The 17903-nt window shown below is 62.0% G+C and overlaps 1 protein-coding gene across 1 annotated transcript in view; it reads right to left on the reverse strand.

Moving 5' to 3' along the window:
* LOC112115305 (SPARC-related modular calcium-binding protein 1-like) overlaps nt 1-17903 on the reverse strand; it is a 24824-nt gene that overhangs the window by 6359 nt on the left and 562 nt on the right. Inside the window, exons 2-7 of the mRNA XM_026658904.1 lie at nt 4038-4230; nt 3719-3825; nt 3047-3146; nt 1969-2019; nt 1141-1194; nt 513-590 (exon numbers count right to left, since the gene is read on the reverse strand). Of these exons, the coding sequence (XP_026514689.1) occupies nt 513-590; nt 1141-1194; nt 1969-2019; nt 3047-3146; nt 3719-3825; nt 4038-4230 (583 nt within the window). The remainder of the gene's footprint in view (nt 1-512; nt 591-1140; nt 1195-1968; nt 2020-3046; nt 3147-3718; nt 3826-4037; nt 4231-17903) is intronic.

The raw sequence follows: 17903 nt of genomic DNA on the forward strand, positions 1-17903 counted from the left end.
CAGACCCTCCTGCCCCCCCACTCCACCAGCTGGGAGCGGAACCCAGGCATCCTGGATCCCAGCCCACACCGTAGTGTAACTAGACCAACCTTCTCACTCTCTTTCCCTTCCCCACCCCATTTTGGGGTCGACGCCCCTGTCGAAATCCCAGTCGTTGTCCCCCCATCCCATTTGGTGTCGGTGGCATCAATGTTTCTTACAGTGGATCCCAGAGCCAGTTTTCTGGGGCTCTTACTTACATGGCACCAGTGCCAGGCCCGGCCCAGGGCCCCACGGCACCCGGCGCCGTGTGAAACAAAGTCTCCCATCTAGAGAGTCCCAAAGGAAAACGATCCCTCGCTGAAAACAGGGGACCCCCCCACCCCCGATTCTCTGCACCCCAGGACAGAGCCGGGGATCAGGGAAGGGCCTGCGAACGAGACCCCAAACTACTCGGCCTAGAGCTGGGGGGCAAAGCTGGGCACTGAACCCCGGGTTCTCTAGCCCCCTCTTTGTCCCCCCCCCCGAGTTACCTTGAATCCGCTTCACCGTGCGGTTGGGCTTGAAATCGGGGAGGATGACGGGTATGAGGAATGGCTGCGAGGTCCCCTCTGAAAGCGGCGGAGAGAGATTTGGGGGCGGCGGGGGGGGGGGGAGGAACCCCCCCCAGGGTCCGCCTCCCAACATTCCCACCCCCCCCGCCACGCACGCCCCAGCTCCTCCACCAGGGGGCAGCAGGCACCCCACCGTTTCCTCCCAGCCTGCGTGGGCAGAGATGCCAAGGGGGCACAGACCTCTGATGCCTCTGAGCAATACGGGGCTCCCCCCTTCATAGGCGCCGGGTGGGGCCCAGGGGGCAGAGCCCCTTATATGTGGGAATGGCGTGAGGGAGGGGTGGCTGGGCCAACTGTGGGATAAAGGGGGCAGGAGATCAGCCCCCTGTCCACGCGGGGTTAACAGCAGAGCAGCAGCCTTGCCCAGGGGCGCAAAGGGGACCCAGGAATGCCCCAGGCAAGTGGGGGTTCAGATGGCACCCCTGGGAGCGGTGAAAGCTCCCCCTCCCTCCCTGGCACGAGTGCAATGTGGCAGACGTGCGGGCCGTCAGCCGGGGGCGCCCCCCCCCCCCTATGAATGGGGGTCGGGGGGGGGGGGGTCGCTTACCTTCCTGCTTGTGGGGCGGGGGGCTTGCCGGGGTGGGCCTGGGTCTCCCACCTTCTGCGTTCAGGGAGGAAAACAGTTGGAAGGCCACTATTACAGAGATCTTAGTGCCATCTATTCCGCCCAAAGAGTGGAGTTCCCAGCACAGACCCCAGCGCCAGCAGCCCTGCTGGGGACAAGCCAGGTGGGGGGGGGGTAAGGGCTCCCCCCCATTATTTTGGCCTCCAGGGCACTGGGCACACACCGCCTCAGCCCCTGCCCTTCGGGGCGCTTTCCTGGTGTTCGTTCAGCCTTGTGCTACTGGTAGTTACCACCTGCCCCCACCCCCGCCAGCAAAGAGAGGGAAACTGAGGCACGGGGCAGTGACTCGTCTGAGGCCGGGGAATAGAACCCAGGTGTCCTGGTGCTCAGCCCCTCCCGCTTCAGCCACTAGTCCTCGCTCCCCTCCCAGAAACGGGACTAGAACCCAGGCATCCTGGCTCCCAGGAGCTGGTAGGCAGCTGCCCAGTCTCAGGGCTAGAGTCTGGGACAGGGACCCCCAAAGCCCCATTAGGAAGCAGGCTGCAGTACCCGGGTCTCCCTCTAGAGGGTGCTCATTCACCGCTCCCCACTCGCTGCTTAGCTGGCTGGGGAATTCTGTGGGGGGCAGCGACCGCCAGTTGGGGACACCCCCTCGCTGCCCTGCCGGGGTGCCAGGCTAGGCAGATGGGCATGGCAGAGGATGGAGCAGGGCTGTGGAGGGACGGGCAGGAGTCATGGCACCGCAGTGGGGCAAGGGGGAGATCCAGCATGGGGGGGGGGAGCTGGGATGAGGGCTGGGTGGGGGGTTACCTCTCCGTGATGAGTTAGGGTCCTGCCAGGACGGTCGCATCACATAGGAACCTGGGGAGGCGCGAGAGACCATTCATCCCCATCGCCCAGGCTCCTGACGCCCAGCCACCCTCCTTTAACCTCTAGGCCCCACTCCCTCCCCGAGCTGGGCACCGAACCCAGGTGTCCGGGCTCCCAGCCCCCCCTGCTCTAACCACTAGACCCCACTCCACTCCCCGAGCTGGGCATAGAACCCAGGTGTCCGGGCTCCCAGCCCAACCCTGCCTATCTCTGACCTCTTCCTCCATATGAAACTTCCCAGGTCCTTAAATATGAACTCCTTGGAGGGGGGGCTCAGATCAGACCCCTCGCCCCATGGCAGGATGCTGCCCTACAGGGGGCACTTTCCCCTCCTCCCCGCCCTAGGCATACAACCCCTGCGTGCCCAGACCAGGCCCAGACACAGCTGGGGGCTCAGGAGGACGCAGGGCCCGTCCCAGATGTGTGGGGCTCAGGGGCTCAGACGTGCTGGGCCCAGCACACAGCAGGAGGCAGGGTATATGTGTGTATGGGGGGGGGTGCACCGTCGAGGGAGGGAGGTGGGACCTGGAGCACAACCTGGGGGCAGTGGTGGATTAGCCCAGGGACCCTGGCCAGTTGGGGGGCCCCTGGAAAAAATCCGCCACGGGGCGGCGGAAGCCCAGAGCCCCCGCCGCAGGGCGGGGGAAACCCCAGCCCCCCAACCCTGGTCCCCAGCAGAAGTGCCGGGGGAAGGCCCAGCACCCCAACCCCCACCGCAGCCCCGGGACTGGAGCGCTCACTCCCCACGGGGCCCCGGGGGCCGTGGCAGGGGGGACAGAGCTTCTCCGGTCCTGGGGGGGCAGAAAGGGGCAAACGGGTTGCAGGGCCACAATGTGTGTGTGTGTGGGGGGGGCATGACCGTGAGTGGAACAGGGGTGGGGCCGTGGAGGGAGGGGCAAAATGGGGTGGGGTCATGGGCGGGGCCGCAGGCAGAAGGGGCGGGGAGGGGCCCCCCACTTACTCTGGCCACGAAAGCTTAATCGGCCCCAGCCTGGGGGGGGGGGGGGCGGCCAGGTACCTGTGCAGTTGGGCGTCTGGTTGAGCACGGACGTCCCGCTGACGGGTTGGCCCTCGGCGGTGGCGCACCAGCAGTAGCCCGTCTGCCTGTGGCACTGCACCTGGGTGGGGAGAGACGCACAAGGCAGGTGACCCCGAACGGGAGCTGGGGGATTTGCAGGGGGGAGGTTTGGACTTTCGGGGCCGGGACGGGGCGAGTCTAAAAATTCTCAGGGGGGGGGGAAACAATCCCCTCGCGGAGCCCTGGCCCCATTGAGCACACCCCCATTTCCAGGATCCGCCCCCCTCCCCCGGGGTCCCCTGAGGGGAGGCCGCACCCCATGCCCATGGCCCTGCAGGTTGGTTGCCCAGTTTCTGCACAGGGGCTCTATGGGACGGCATTCATGCCACACACACCCCACTAGAGGGCGCTGCGTGGCAGGGACCCCCCCATGCCCAGACCCCACCCATGTTGATACAAGCGGGGGGGGTGGAGATATGGGGTGAACAGCGGGGGGTCCCCTCTGGGCAGGGGTGGTGACAGAGCGTAGCATGTCCACCCCTTGCAGCCGACGAGGGCTGGGAGGAGGGGGGTTCTCCATGAAGGCTGTGGGGCGCAGATGGACCCCGCGGTTCTCCCCCAGAGGAGGTGGGGGGGGGAGAAGCATGCCCCCCCACCACACCCCGCCGTTACCTGCAAGAAGGAGCCGTCCTCGTTGCACTCAGGGACGTAGATGGAGTCTGCCTGGCGCCGGGCCAGGGCGGCTGCGCGATCCTCTTGGCACCGGGTGAGGTTCAGGCCTGGGGGGAAAGGCGAGGGTCAGAGGGGGCCACGGGGGGGCTGCTGGATCCCACAGGTCCGCCCAGGGGCTGGGGGCAAGGGACCCATGCCCGCAGCCCTGGCCTTCCCAAGCCAGGGAATTCCCCACCCCACCCAGGCGGACTGTCAGATCGGGGAGCGGGAACCTCCCCGAGGGCAACTTAACTCTCCCCCCGGCCAGGGCTCTACCTACTGGTGGGGTCGTGGTGGGCGCCCCCGCAGCGGAAGCGGGGCAGTGCCTGGAGGAGGGGCTCCTGGCACCGGGCGCGCTGGAAGACACACTGGGATCTGTAGAGTTTGCCGTCGGAGGCGCAGACGGGCCGGTGGCGCTCGCGGGGGCATTCGGCCGGGCACGGCGGCCCCCGCTCGCTCTCCGAGATGATGAACTGCAAGGAGAGGAGGGGCGGAGAGAGACGTGAGACGTCTGCCCCCCACCAGATCCACCCTGCACCGAACCCCTTGTCCCCCCCGAACCCGCCCCCCCGAATTCAGGCTGACTAGAGAGTGCCCCCTGCAGGGGGGGGAAGGGGTACATGAGCAGGAACCTAGCCCTATGGATGAATAAGGCCTCTCAGTTCATCAGTCGCTCTCCCAGCGCTTGGTCAGTATCAGTCACCCCATTTTACAGAGGGGGAAACTGAGGCACGGGGGGGGGGCATGATTTGCACGACGCTTTCCAGCTGGCAGGGCCGGGAACAGAAGCAGCGTCTCCGGCATCCCAGTCCAGCGTGCGAACCGCTAGGCCACCGGTTAATACAGAGCCAGCTGAGGCCTGTAGCCCTATAGGGTGGACCCAGGCAGGTGGACAAGGTGTTTGCTAGACTATCCACACAGGAGGTGCCCCATGGACAGGCAATGGGGGAGCCCCGCCCTGGGGTTCTCCAGAGATCCAGGCTGAAATTCACCCCTCCTCCCCGGCTCCCTGTGTGACTTGGCCGGGGGACAGGAGTTGGTGTAACTAATTGCACAGTAAATAAACTCCAGGCAAAGCTGGGGGGGGGGGGGCATTAAAAGCCACTAAGTTTTCAGACTTCATTTGCTTGATGCCGGCGTTTTTTCCAGAGCGAGCGCCCAGACCGCAGGCTGGCGGGGAGCAGGACAGCTGGCGTAACCCTTTAGGTGCCCGGCGGGCACACGCCAGTCTCTCCCCCTTTGGACCTGCCCGGACGCCTGGGTTCCTCCTGCTCCTTTCCGACAAAGGCCCTCAATGGACGGAGGTCAGTCAAGCCACGCTTGGCGAGGGGCGGGGGGAAAGGAGGGACTTGCCCCCTATTTTATTGGGGGGTGGAATCTTGAAGTGCAAGGGAAAGTGAAGTCACATGGGGGAGCCAAGAATAGGACCCAGGTGTCCTGGCTCCCTTCCGCCCCCCCCCCCAGCTGTCAATTCACGGGGGCCGGGGGGGATCCCCCTCCGAGTTAAAGAGCCACTTCCCAGGTCTGCTCCCATCCCTCCTGGGGCCAGGTTCTCAAGCCAGCAGTTCGCCTTGGCCAAGGGGAGCGGGCGCCACTCCTCCCACGCCAGTGGGAAGCAGCGACCCAGGGAGTGGGCATTGGCACACCAGCCCAGAGGGCCCCTCTGCCAGTCTCCGGTGGCCAGACACGGGTAACTTGGTAGCTGGGCCGGAGAGAGAGAGAGGCAGGCAGTCAACCCAAGGCCTTGCCCCAAACAAGAATCTCCTCTTTGGTGCCCACACGCAGGGGGCACCGTGCCAGCGAGGGGGGGATTGGCAGTGAGGGCTTGGACTCAGGGGAGCCCTGCCACACCTCCAGTGCCAGGCTGGAGGGGGGAGGAGGCGGGCAACTTTTCAGGTCCTCGGACGGATTAATGGGCAGGTTGTTGCTTGCGCTTGTAAACCGGGAGAGCGTCTGTCTGGTGCCCGGCCCACCCGTGTCCGCGGGGCAGAACGCGGCTCCCTTCCCAGGCTTGGCTCAGCTGGGGTCGGCCGCCCCACCGGGAGCGCTCCAGGTGGGTGGTTACGGGGGCTGAGGTGTATGGTGACAGTAAAGGGCTCATGTGTAAGGGGGAATGCATGACACCCCTGGCTATCCCAGTCCTGCCCCCCAGCTTTTCTGATGCCCCTCACCCGACCCACAGCCCCCGCTATCCCAGCCCTGGGTGCCCCACGGATACCCCTCAATCCGACCCACAGCCCCCTGCTATCCCCGCCCTGGGTGCCCCTCGGATGCCCCTCAACCCGACCCACAGCTCCCTACTATCCCAGCCCTGGGTGCCCCACGGATACCCCTCAACCCGACCCATAGCCCCCTGCTATCCCAGCCCTGGGTGCCCCACGGACCCCCCTCAACCCGACCCACATCCCCCTGCTATCCCAGCCCTGGGTGCCCATGGATACCCCTCAACCCGACCCACATCCCCCTGCTAACCGAGCCCTGGGTGCCCATGGATACCCCTCGACCCAACCCACAGCCCCCTGCTATCCCCGCCCTGGGCACCCAACAGACCCCCCTCAACCCGACCCACATCCCCCTGCTATCCCAGCCCTGGGCACCCAAAGGATGCCCTTCAATGCGACCCAGAGCCCCTGCTATCCCCGCCCTGAGCGTCCCCTGCCCCACTGATGCCCCTCAATCCCCAGATTTCAGGAGCCGGGCTCTGCAGGATGTTCCACGGCAGGAAATGGGTCCATGCCACGATCCCGTCTTGGGGTGCGCCAGCCCAGGGGTTGGTGGGGCAGAGTCCCCTGCTCACAGGGCACGGAGCCAGGTAACCTTTGATCCCCCCCCCCATAAGTTCACACACTGCTCTGGCCCATGGGAACGGAGAGCGTCACTGACAGAGCAACGCGGGATCTTGAGACAGGACAGAGAGAAAATCCAGGATTTGGGGGGAACCTGATTGTTCCCACTCTCAATCCTGGATGCCCAACCCCAAGGGTTTGTACAGCACCGAGCACATGGGGGCCTGGTCTGTGACTGGGGTGCCTAGGTGCTACCGTAATACACTTCATAGCAATAAAAATGGACAGCGCCTGGCACAACGGGAGACCTGGGACCCCCCATTGCGCTAGGCGCTGTGCATTTAGGTGTAATATGGTAGCACCTAGGAGTCCCAGTCAGAGGTCAGGCCCCCAGGTGCTACCGTAATACACCTAAAAGCAATAAACTTGTACAGCCCCTAGCGGTGGATTGAGATGAAGCAGGGCGGACAGTGGGTGGGAGTCCTTCCATCCTATCACCCCACGGCACGGGGCGAGGGGAGCTGTCAGTGGGGGCGGGGGGGGGTCACCCAAGAAGCTCTGAGGTACATGTCCGGCCCCCATTATTGAAGTATCTGAGCCCCTCCCAGAGAGGGGGAAACTGAGGCAAGGCGTGGCTAAGAGACCTGCCCAAGGGAGCCTGTGGCAGAGCAGGGGTGTGATCGCAGGCGGGCGCCCCAGCCACGGCACACACAGCCCCCTGCAATTCAACCCCCCCCCAGCTTCCCCCCTCCCCCAGCTGGTGCCCCTCAGTCCTGACCCGCAGCCCCCTGCAGTTCCACCCCTGGCTTTGCTGCGCCCCGACCCAAGCCCTGCTGCTGCCCTTTGCCAGAGGCAGATAAGAGGCACTTGAGGGGGGTTTGGGGTGGGGGGAGCGGGCAATGGGGCCACTTGGAAATACAGAGGCCTGCGCTTCCAGGCTGCTCAGCAGCCCAGGCGGAGGTGGGTCTGAGCCCAGTTCCCAGCCCCCTGCAACACCCGGCATCGGCCACGGGTTGAATTCTGCCTCCAGGCCCTGGCAGGCGCCGGGTGCCACCCCTGCTCCCCGGACAGACCAGCAGCCTCCACGCTCCTGGGCCACCATCCCCAGCCAGGTCCTCCCCCCTGGCGCCAAGGGGCCGGGACCCTGCCCCCGGGGCCGCGGGCGTGGGCATGCGAAGCGGGTGGCGGGCGCCGAGGCCAGGCGCTGGCTGCTGGGGGGCGGAGGGCAAAGCTGTTGACAGGATGATGGGACGGTGACATAAACCAGCGGGGGCGGGTGGGCGCGAACTGGCCGAAGCTCCCAAACCCTCACGCGGGTGAAAAAACCAGCCCCGGGCCAGCGGCACCCCCCCCCCCCCCCCCCCCCAACCGGCCCCCCACCCAGGCCCCCCCCCCAATAAATACACCCGCCGTCTCTTTCCATCAAAGGCGCCTCTTAGCCACACAGACGTGACATCACTCCTCCCGCCTCTCCCCGAGACGGGTCCCCCACCCCGCTAGGAGCTGGGACAGCTGGCACGGACTAGCCCCCCCCCGAGCCGCCTCCACTCCCCCAGCTGCGAGTACACCCCTGGCTGAGTCTCCGCTCCCCTCCGGCTCTCACCCGGCAGACGCTAGTCACCGCCGGCTGCTGGTGGACGTGAGGCTGGTAGCGGCTCAGAGGCCACGGTGATGGGCATGCTAGAAGCACCCGGCTATAGAGTGCCACCCCCCCAAACCACGCACAGACACTATTCATGGACCAGGCCTCCTGGACCCAGCTCAACGCCCTGCCACCACCCCTCTCCGAGAAGTCACGTCCCCTTTGTGTCCCCCCCAAATATGCCACGGCGGGTCTGAGATGTCACCCTTCCGCCTGGAGCTCTGCTGCTGGCTCCAGCCACTAGAGGGGACATGACACACATACCTAGCCAGCGTGGTATTAAAGTCACTGGGGGGGAGCGTGTCATTAATGAGGGAAGCTCCCTACCCCCCACTATACTGCTGCTCGCAGGCAGGCCCCCCCACTCTTCAGGCAGCGGGTCCGAGCTGTGTCTCCCAGGCCACCAGCCCCCACAGGCCGAAGCCAGCTACCCCACTGAGACCAAAGCATCCCAGCCCATAGCAGACACGACTGTCATTGGCCCCAGGCAGAGAACAGGAGGGATTGAGGGGCCCCAGCGCCCGAGACCCTCCCCCGCCCCGCCAATGGCAGGGAAGTTAGACCAACCCCAGGTCATCCCAGCAAGTGACCCGCACCCCCTGCTGCAGAGGAAGGCGAAATCGGGGCCACCTCAGAGCCCCGGCTCACCCCGTCTAGTGCCCCTTCCCCAACCGGGACCATCCCTGCTGGTTCAGAGGAAGGAGATTTAAAAAACAACAACAAAACCTTCCCAGAACACATGGGTGTGTGTGTGGGGGGGGCATCCCTTCCTGACCCTGGCCAGCGGAAGCCCTGAAGCATGAGATTTAGGAACAGAAGAAAGAAACTGGAAGTGAGCCCCAAGGTTGACGGGCCCTGCCTCCCCCTTCACAAGCAAGCAGCAGAGGGAGTGTGTGGGGGGGTGAAGACATCAGCTCAGTCCATCCACCCCCACTCCCACCAGAAGAGTGGCTCGTGACTTCCTCCAGGCATGCAGTCTCGGTGCTTTGTGGGGGGAAGGTATCAGAGGTCTTCTACAGCAGGGGAAGGGAAGGAGAGCTCCTGGCTCTGCCACTCACCAGGGAACCCAGGAGTCCTGACTCCCACTACCCGACACTCCCTTCTCGTAGTGGGGGGGGGTTTTGCTGCAGGAACAGCTGCTCCACCCCAGAGGCAGCTGCATCTCAGCACTGGCTGAGGGACCCCCGTACAAACAGCTGCCCCACCCCAGAGGCAGCTGCATTGGGCGAAGCCGGCCCACATGCACACAGACGGGAATACAGCACCAGCCTGCGGCTCCAGTGTACCCCGACAGGCAGGATGAAGGTAGCGGCCCCGGGCAATCCCTGCCCCCCTGACCCAGCCAGGCCTGACCCCCCCCCCACCCAGCCAGGCCTGGGGACAGGACAGCTGCAAGGGGGATGCTGTATATCCCAGCCTGGGGGGGGGGGCGTTCCTTCCACCCCCTCGTCTTTCCTTACCTAGCCACCTGCACCAGGCACCCCTCTGCACCCAACCCGACGGCCAGGCACGGGAGATCACAGATCTTCCTCAGAGCGGGGGGAGGAAACGCATGAACGAACGGGCGAGCCCTGGAGCGCTCGCCTCGCCCGCCAGCTGGGGGACTGGCTGCACACTGAGTGGTTTGTGGAGCTGGCCTCAAGACGGGCACGTTTAGTGGAAGAACTGGAGTCAAAGCGCCCGCTACGAGGCTTCGCGGCTTCCTCTGTGGCCCAGGGGTGAAGTCTCTGGGCTGGGAGCCAAGAGCACCAGATTCCAGGCCCAGCTACGTGCCTCAGTTTCCCCAGATGTAATATGGGGATAATGATCCGGACTTCATCTAGTTAGACTGTGAGCAGTTGGGGGCAGCCCCCCGATGCAATAGGGGAGCCCCCCCTCCCGCTCTCAGACAAGGGCTCCAGCCCCACAAATAAGTCAGGCTCCGAGCAGTTTAATCGGCCGTGGGGCTTCGTTACGGTTTAGCTGGGAAACCTGCTCCGCTGAGTCTTTTCATCAAGGGGCGCTCAGGACGGTTCTCACCTGGAGGTTAATTCTGGCAGCCGGAGCCAGAGACCGCACCCCCCCAGCCTCAGCTGCATCAACACCTCGCAGCCATGGCCAGGAGACAGCACGGCCGCCCTGACGAGCCGGTCCAACCCCCAGCCCCCAAGACTCCCGCTGATTCTCCCGGCCGCCGGCGCCTGCCAACGCACACAGACGGGCCCATGCAGCTGTCAGCCGGGGGTAATTTGTCAGGGCCGCTGGTGGCACAGAGATGCGCTCCCGGCTCAGCCCCTGCCACCGAGTCAAAGGGCCATTGTGTACCTGCCACACGCGCCCCCCCCCCCCCCCCCCCCCCCCCCCCCCCCAGACAACAAGAGCCCTCGCTGTATAAGGCCGGCGTGGAGGCCTGGCCGAGAGCGACTGGGCCAGGCTGATGAAGGGGGCCCTTAGTCTGAGAAGGGAAAAGGGGGGGGGGGAATAATCCATGGAGCTGAAATTGACTCAGTCTTGAAGATGAGATCACAGACCCCTTCCCTCTGTGCCCCCCCCTCAGGATTTCTGCCCAAAAGAGGCTTTTAAGCAAGGAAGGGGAGGATAGATTATTAATAACCAGGTGCCTGAGAGTCGAATCTCCAGCCCTCCCCTCCCCAATGCAACAGGGACAGGGAAGGGGATGCTATGGAGTTTGAGGGGGGATCCCTGGGCGGGTCAGGACCGAGGGACCCAGGCAGAGCTGTACAGGGGTGGGGTGGGGGGGAGGAGACCAGGCCTGGCCTAGCAGGGGGGGCTCAAATAGCTACCTGTGCTTTCACCTAGTTACCAATCCACGTGCCCCCGCCTTGAGCAGAGTTCCATTGGGCTACTCCAAAACCCTGTGAAATGTGACAGGCGGAAGAGGAGGGGTCCCTTCCTGCTAGGCTACCCCTCCCCCAGCTTGCATTTCTAGCCCCCAGTCCCATGTACCCCACTGCGCCTCAGAGCCGGTTCCCTCACGCAGCTAGCACCGGCTCCGGTTCTTCCCAGGCCCAGGGATGCTGCCAAAGAACTGGGCCGGCTGGCGTTGACCAGCAGATGCGCTGAGGGGGCCGCGGAGGCACTGGGGCTGCCTGCAGACCCAGGCAGACGGGGCTGCACCCCTGGGAGACATTTGGAAGCTTCTCTGGTGCCGCGAGGGCCAGAAACCGGCTGCTCAAAGTCCTGTCTCTTTCACCAGCACTAGGTTCACCAAGATCAGAGCAGGAGGTTGGGGGGTGGAGGGTGTCCTCTCTGCTCCAGCGAAATGGGACTCTGGCCTGAGAGATTCCCCCCTTACCAGGTCCTCAGCCTGACCCCTCCCAATTTGGGAAGGATGGGGGGAGGGGAATGAAAGGACCAGGCCTGCCTTCCCCCCACCCTGATTTCCCTGGCACAAGCTGCCTCTTAAATCAATTAATGGCCCTCCCACACCTGAGGAGAGAGCGCTCAGGGGCGGCGAGATGTCTGTCTGGCGTTTCCCCTTCACATGCTGCTCTTGCTCCTTGGCCCGGGTCCTGGGACAGCGCGTTCATTGCCCCAGGGCGGCAGTGCCTGGGTGGGTTCCCACCGCCTGTACTGCGCAGGATTCTGCCTGGAAACGGGCCGGGGGGGGGGGGGGGGGGGAAACCCCCTGCTAGTTCAAATCTGTGCTGTGTCACCTCTGCTGCATTGCTGCTACCTTGGGGGAGCGGGGGCCAAACGGAGCCGTGGTGGAGGGCAGAGCGAATGCTACCCTGAACTCAGCTGGGAGCTTTCAGGGCCTGGTACCTTAGAGCCCCCCCCGAGATGCGCAAGAAGAGGGGGCAGGAGGAGACCTTGGAGAGGTGGATGTGGAGTTACACCCCCCCCATTAATGCACCCCTACAATAGCACCGCCACCTCCACCCTCAGCACACACCACTCTCCTCTCCCCCCCTTCAGGCAGTGCGGCCTAGTGGCACGAGCACTAGACTGGGACTCAGCAAACCTGGGTTCTAGTCCTGGCTCTGCGGCTGGGGGAACCACGGGTGAATCCCTGTCCGGCTCCATGCCTCAGTTTCCCCACTCTATAAAGGGGGAAAATGCTATCTGCCTGCCTTTGTAAAACGCCTCGAGATCAATGGATGAAAATGCCAGATAAAAGCGAAGGATCAGACCTCGGGGGTGGGGAAGATCAGATTAAGAAGCCAGGAAGAGGGTTATCTTGGTTCTACCCCCACTCCCCTCAACTGCATTTGGTCATTAACCAAGACCATAAACATGTGTCCGTACAGCACCTAGCACCATGCCTGCCTTGCATGTTCCCCCGCGCCAATCCCTCTAGCGGCCATATAAACGGCCCCTCTGAGTATGCTAGTAGACGATCTCCCCCAGCCCTACATGGTTCTCGTGTGCAGCAAATCCCCAGGCCAGACCTACTCCAAGAACCCTCCTCCCAGGAACCAGCAACCCCAAGACAAACAGCTCCCTGCTGCCAAAGCAAACCGGAGATGTGAGGACAGCGCTGGAGGGGACTTGATCCCAATTCAAGTTCCCATCAAGCGGAGACAAGGCCCCAGGCCGCACACCTGGCTCGGGCTCCTGCTATGGAGACGGGTGGAGGAGGAACCGGGCGTGCAGGTGAGCCAGAGAGAGGGACACCTGGAGTTCTGTGCTGTGGGGACCCAGCGTGGGAAGCAGCCTCACTTTCCCCCCCACCCCCTTTCCGATCCCCCCACCTGGAGAAGCGCAGATGTAGCAGGAGAGATTTTCAGGAAGAGGAGCCGAGAAACAGAGGCCTCGGTAAAGTGTTAGGAGGAGAAAAACAGCGTGAGGGTCAAACTTGTTCTGTAGGAGCCTTAATATCGACCTATGCACACGGACTGAGGTAGAGCTGGGAAGGGAAGGGAAGGAAATTCTATGACCATTTGAGGTTTTGGGGGTGAGGTGAGGAATCCAATTCACACCCAAAACAAAACAAAATTGTGACCGACGAACAAAAAGACCCCATTCGAGTCAGCGTGGAGGTCAATCGAAACGTTTCTCCAACTCCTGAACTATTTTGCACTGGTGCCCGGAGCTGCCCCTGGGTGGAAATGATTCTCCTTAACCTCGGAGGACAGGACAAGAAGCAGTGGGCTTAAACTGCAGCAAGGGAGGTCTAGGTTGGACATTAGGAAAAACTTCCTACCTGTCAGGGTGGTTAAACACTGGAATAAATTGCCTAGGGAGGTTGTGGAATCTCCATCATTGGAGATTTTGAAGAGCAGGTTGGACAAACACCTGTCAGGGCTGGTCTAGATGGTGCTTGGTCCTGCCAGGAGTGCAGGGGACTGGACTAGATACCTCTCGAGGTCCCTTCCAGCCCTATGAATGTAGCTACCTGCAGCAGCCTGACATGGGTTTAGCTGTGACATCCCCCGGCCCCCATATCTTGGAAGGTTCAGTGGTAGCCAGGTGGGACCTCAGTAACAGCTGTGAAATGTTGGGATTTCAAATCGTTCTGTTCTGAGACAAAGAAGAAAAACAGTTCCTCTGAAACAAACAAACAAAAAAAACCCCTGAAGAAAACAATACAATTTGTTTTGGGTCAAAGTGTTTTGTTTCCAATTTTGACCTTGCAACCATCTTTTAAAAATGTCTTTAAAAAAATGAATTTTGTTTTGAAAGGGCAACAAATACAAATGTTCCGTCTCAAACTTGTCAAAACAGGATGTTCTGAGATGATTGAAACGCTCCTTTTCTGCCCCCCCCCCCACAAAAAAAAAAACCCAAAAAAGATGAAACTGACAGGATCAGAAAGCCGTCAATTTCCATGAAAGTGGCATTTTCTTCTACAAGGATGCTGATGAAGAGTTTCCAGGCAGCACCGCCCAGCCCCTCCTCACAACCCCGCAGCTTACAGCACGGGATCTGGCCACACAACACGAGTTTCTGGTGTGTTGCAGCAGCACCGGATAATGTTAGAGGTGCAGAAGGCGGCTGGCACTCAGGCACGCAACTCCACAAGCGGGGAGCTGCAGAAAGGGCCGGGTGGCTAAGCCAATCTCTTGGGAGTCAGGTCTCCACCAGCCCTGCATGCAACGGGCCCTTTCTGATATTCTAGCATGGGTAAAGCCGGGCCACCTGTTGCATCAGGGAGTCAAGGTCCGGCGCCAGCCAGCGACCCCAGCCCGTATTGATCACTGTCCAGGGGGCGTGCTGGCCGGGCCCCCGGCCGACTAAGGCCGACCTATACAAGGCCCAAGAAGGGATGACGGCAGCATGGGGCCGGGGAAGCGGTGATTAAAATTAGAAGGTGCATCAGCACCCAGACAGGCTGGGTCCGGCACTAAATACAGACACTGGACACCCCCGCCAGTAGCTTGCACCACGGGCAGATCTGTGCTAAGCAACCCCCCCTGAAGCTTAGCGACGCGGTGTACCTTCCTGTCCAATAACCCCACTACAGTTCTGGGGGAACCTCCACCCTCTTACAACCCCCCCCCACGGTTATTTTGCAGGCGGGTTGCTTATCAACGGTGGTTTCCTCGTTAAACCGCCCCACTCTCATTGGACTGGGCGCCTGCCTTGTTGATATGCCCAACTGGGCGTTCATCTGAGATCCCGCCAACTCATTGCACCCGCCGCCCTCGCTTACCGGCCAGTTCGGCTGTTGCCAACCTAGATGCTCGAAGCTCTGGGTTTCGCTAGATGCTCACCAGAGCCATGCAGTTGTAACCCACTATGCGGGGGTCTTTTCTACACCCCCAACCCCACCGGTGCTGGGGATGGAACAGGCTTTCCTCGCTTTCCGCTCTGCAGTGCTCCCCGATCCGACCCCCGGTCTGGGCCGGCACCCAGCCTCGAGAGTCACCCTGTAGTGTACGTTGGTGGACAGACACAAAGCAAAAACTCAGACTCATCTCATCGTAGCTGGTCCCACCGGGCTGTCCCCCCCCCCCCCAGTTAACACACCCCTCATGCTGACAGTCGATACACCCCCAGAATAGGAAGGGGACATGGAACCGAGGGGGTGGTGAGCTGAGTCTATAGTTCTGCCCCCCGTCAATGCAGCTGAGATCAAGGGAGTGGCTCCCTCCCATACTCACCCCAGAAAAGGTTTTAGGAGACCCGGCTCCCACCCACCCCCAAAGGGCCTCCCAGATTTAGCCACAATGCCCCAGTTCTCAAGGATCAGCCCAAGAGAGCAATTCCGCCCCCCACCAACAGCTGCCGTGGAATAGAACAACGGCTTGATGTTAACCTGCCACACGGTCATCTACCATGGGGGGAGAGCAGGATTTGAACCCAGGATCTTCAGCTTACATGGCAGAGAACGGAGCTGGTGCTGCTTGAAGAGAGACTCCCCTAGCCAGGCGCAGTAGTAGACTTTTAGCCACTGTAGACTAGCTGCTAGAGGGAAACGCTGCCCCAAAGCTCTCTCTCTCTCTCTCTCTCTCACACACACACACACACACACACACACCCCTCAGCCCCTCCAGCAGGGGGCGGCAGGGACACACACACACCCACCAGATGTGTTAAGCAATGGAGATTCACTACCTTAACGCAGTATGGTCTACTGGTTAGAGAGCCTTGGCCCGGGACGCCTGGGTTCTCAGTTTCAGCTCTGCCGCTGACCTGCCGGGCGACCGCGGTCCAATCACTTACCAGCTCTGTGCCTCAGTTTCCCCATCCTACTCTTCATCTTGTCTAGCTGGGCCGTGAGCGCCTTGGGGCAGGGACGCTGACTAGGAGTTCGTGCAGCGCCCTGCACAACGGGGGCTCCCGGGCACGGCTTGGGCCAGAATCGGAGCCCAGCAAAGCCAAAGAGGAGCTGGATTCTAGTCGGACTCACAGCAAGAGAATCGGTCACTGGAGCTCCGGGAGCCGCCCAGAACAGACCCAGCTTAACTCTCAGATCCCGCAGGCAAAGCAAGAGAATTTTGTTTTTAAATACAGGGCCCCTTCTCCCACTCGAGCTGCAGTGGGAGAGTTGGAAGGCCCTGCCCTTCCTGCACCCCCATTTCCACAGATCCAATCTCAATGATTCACACTCCAGCAGCACCTACAGATCACCCCACCCCCGCTCTATCACGCCGGGTGCTGCGCAGACCCCGACCGAGATCAGCCTTCCTCCCCCCACAGGCGCTGCACAGACACGTAGCAAGACTGTCCTTGCCCTGAAGGTCTTTCTAGCTAAATAGCAAGGGCAGCCCTCTTTTGACAGGTGGGGAAATCGAGGCACAAAGACGAAATGACTCAGAGAGCCGACGGTGGAACCAAGACTTGAACCCCCATCTTGAATCCCTTTTGCTCATGCGAGGGGGCGAGTTACTAGACCCTTCAAACCGCGGATTTAACAGCATTGAATAGGTTCACCCCACTGGCTGGGAGTTTTGCTCTGGTTTTAACAGCAGCGTGCTCAAGAGCCCAGGGGCGGCGCAGGCAGCTAGATAAGGGGTCTCCCAATGGGAACGATCGGGGAGATTTGTTCCCAAGGGCGGTCGCTTGCTCTGTGCCGGGGAGTTTCCTAGCTTCTCCTTCCAGCCCGCGGCATGTGGCAGGAGCTCCTGGGTCACGGCTCTGCGATCGCAAGTGCCAACAGCCAGCCCCTTCCGCACGAGGATCTCAAAGCCCTTTGAGGAGCACTCAGGCTTATCACAGAATACCAGGGTCGGAAGGGACCTCAGGAGGGATCTAGTCCAACCCCCCTGCTCAAAGCAGGACCCAACCCAAACTAAATCATCTGCTTGCACCCATTCTCTTCCCAGGGGTTAGGTTAAAAAAAACACACCTTATTTTGTAGAAAGGGAAACTGAGGCACAGAGAGCCAAAGCTACTTGTCCTATGTCACAGAGCTGGCAGAGAATCGGGAGTCCTGGCTCCCCCATTCCTGCTCTAAATCCCTTATTAAGTATCAGAGGGGTAGCCGTGTTAGTCTGTATTCACAAAAACAACCAGGAGTCCAGTGGCATCTTAAAGACTAAGCGATTTATTTGGGCATGAGCTTTCGTGGGTAACCCCCCCCCTTCTTCAGATGCATGGAGTGAAAATTACAGACACAGGAGACAGTGTTTCCACAGAACCCTCTGCACCCCACGAGCTGCAAACCCAGAGCTCGCCCAGCGCCCCACAAGGGGAAACCGCTCCTTGGCAACTCTAACCTTGCAAAACCCAGGGACCTGTAGGAGGAGCTGAATTGGGGCGGGGGGGGACCTAAGAGATCCGCTGGGGTTGCTTTTGCAGGCAATCGGGGTGATGTTCGGGGGCAGGGAGCTGGACTATTGAATGAGGTGATCCGATTTTTTTCCTTTCAAGCCCCCCAGGAAGAGGCCGCCCCAGCCCCACAGAGGTGGAAGGGCCACACGTCTCCGGGCAGCTACCCACCACCTGCGCGCTTCCATCATCCCCGGGGGGGGGGGGGTCACAGGTGCTTTCAGCACCCCCAGGAGCAAGCCCGGCCCAGGCCTCCGGGCATCTCAACGCCCCGTCCAGGCTGACCCCCCTCCAGTCCCATTCGCTTGCAGCTTCGATCCTTTTCCGTCTGCTCAGCCCCACGCGTGGGACACGGCCCCGGCCCGACCCACGAGGCAAAGGGAGTTTCTGCCAAGGCCTTGCCAGCCGGGGCTGACCCCCCACCCCACAGATAACCCTCCCCAGGGAGCCTGGAGGGGAGCCCCCAGCAGACCCTTCCCCTCCATAGCAGCCAGCAAAGCGGCTCCCGGAGACTAAACTCTAGGACTTAAAGCACAGGCCACCCACAGCTATGCCCAGCCCC

The sequence above is a fragment of the Terrapene carolina genome, unplaced genomic scaffold (assembly GCF_002925995.2).
Source record: "Terrapene carolina triunguis isolate 2854851 unplaced genomic scaffold, T_m_triunguis-2.0 Scaffold517, whole genome shotgun sequence".
NCBI classification, from domain to species: domain Eukaryota; kingdom Metazoa; phylum Chordata; order Testudines; family Emydidae; genus Terrapene; species Terrapene triunguis.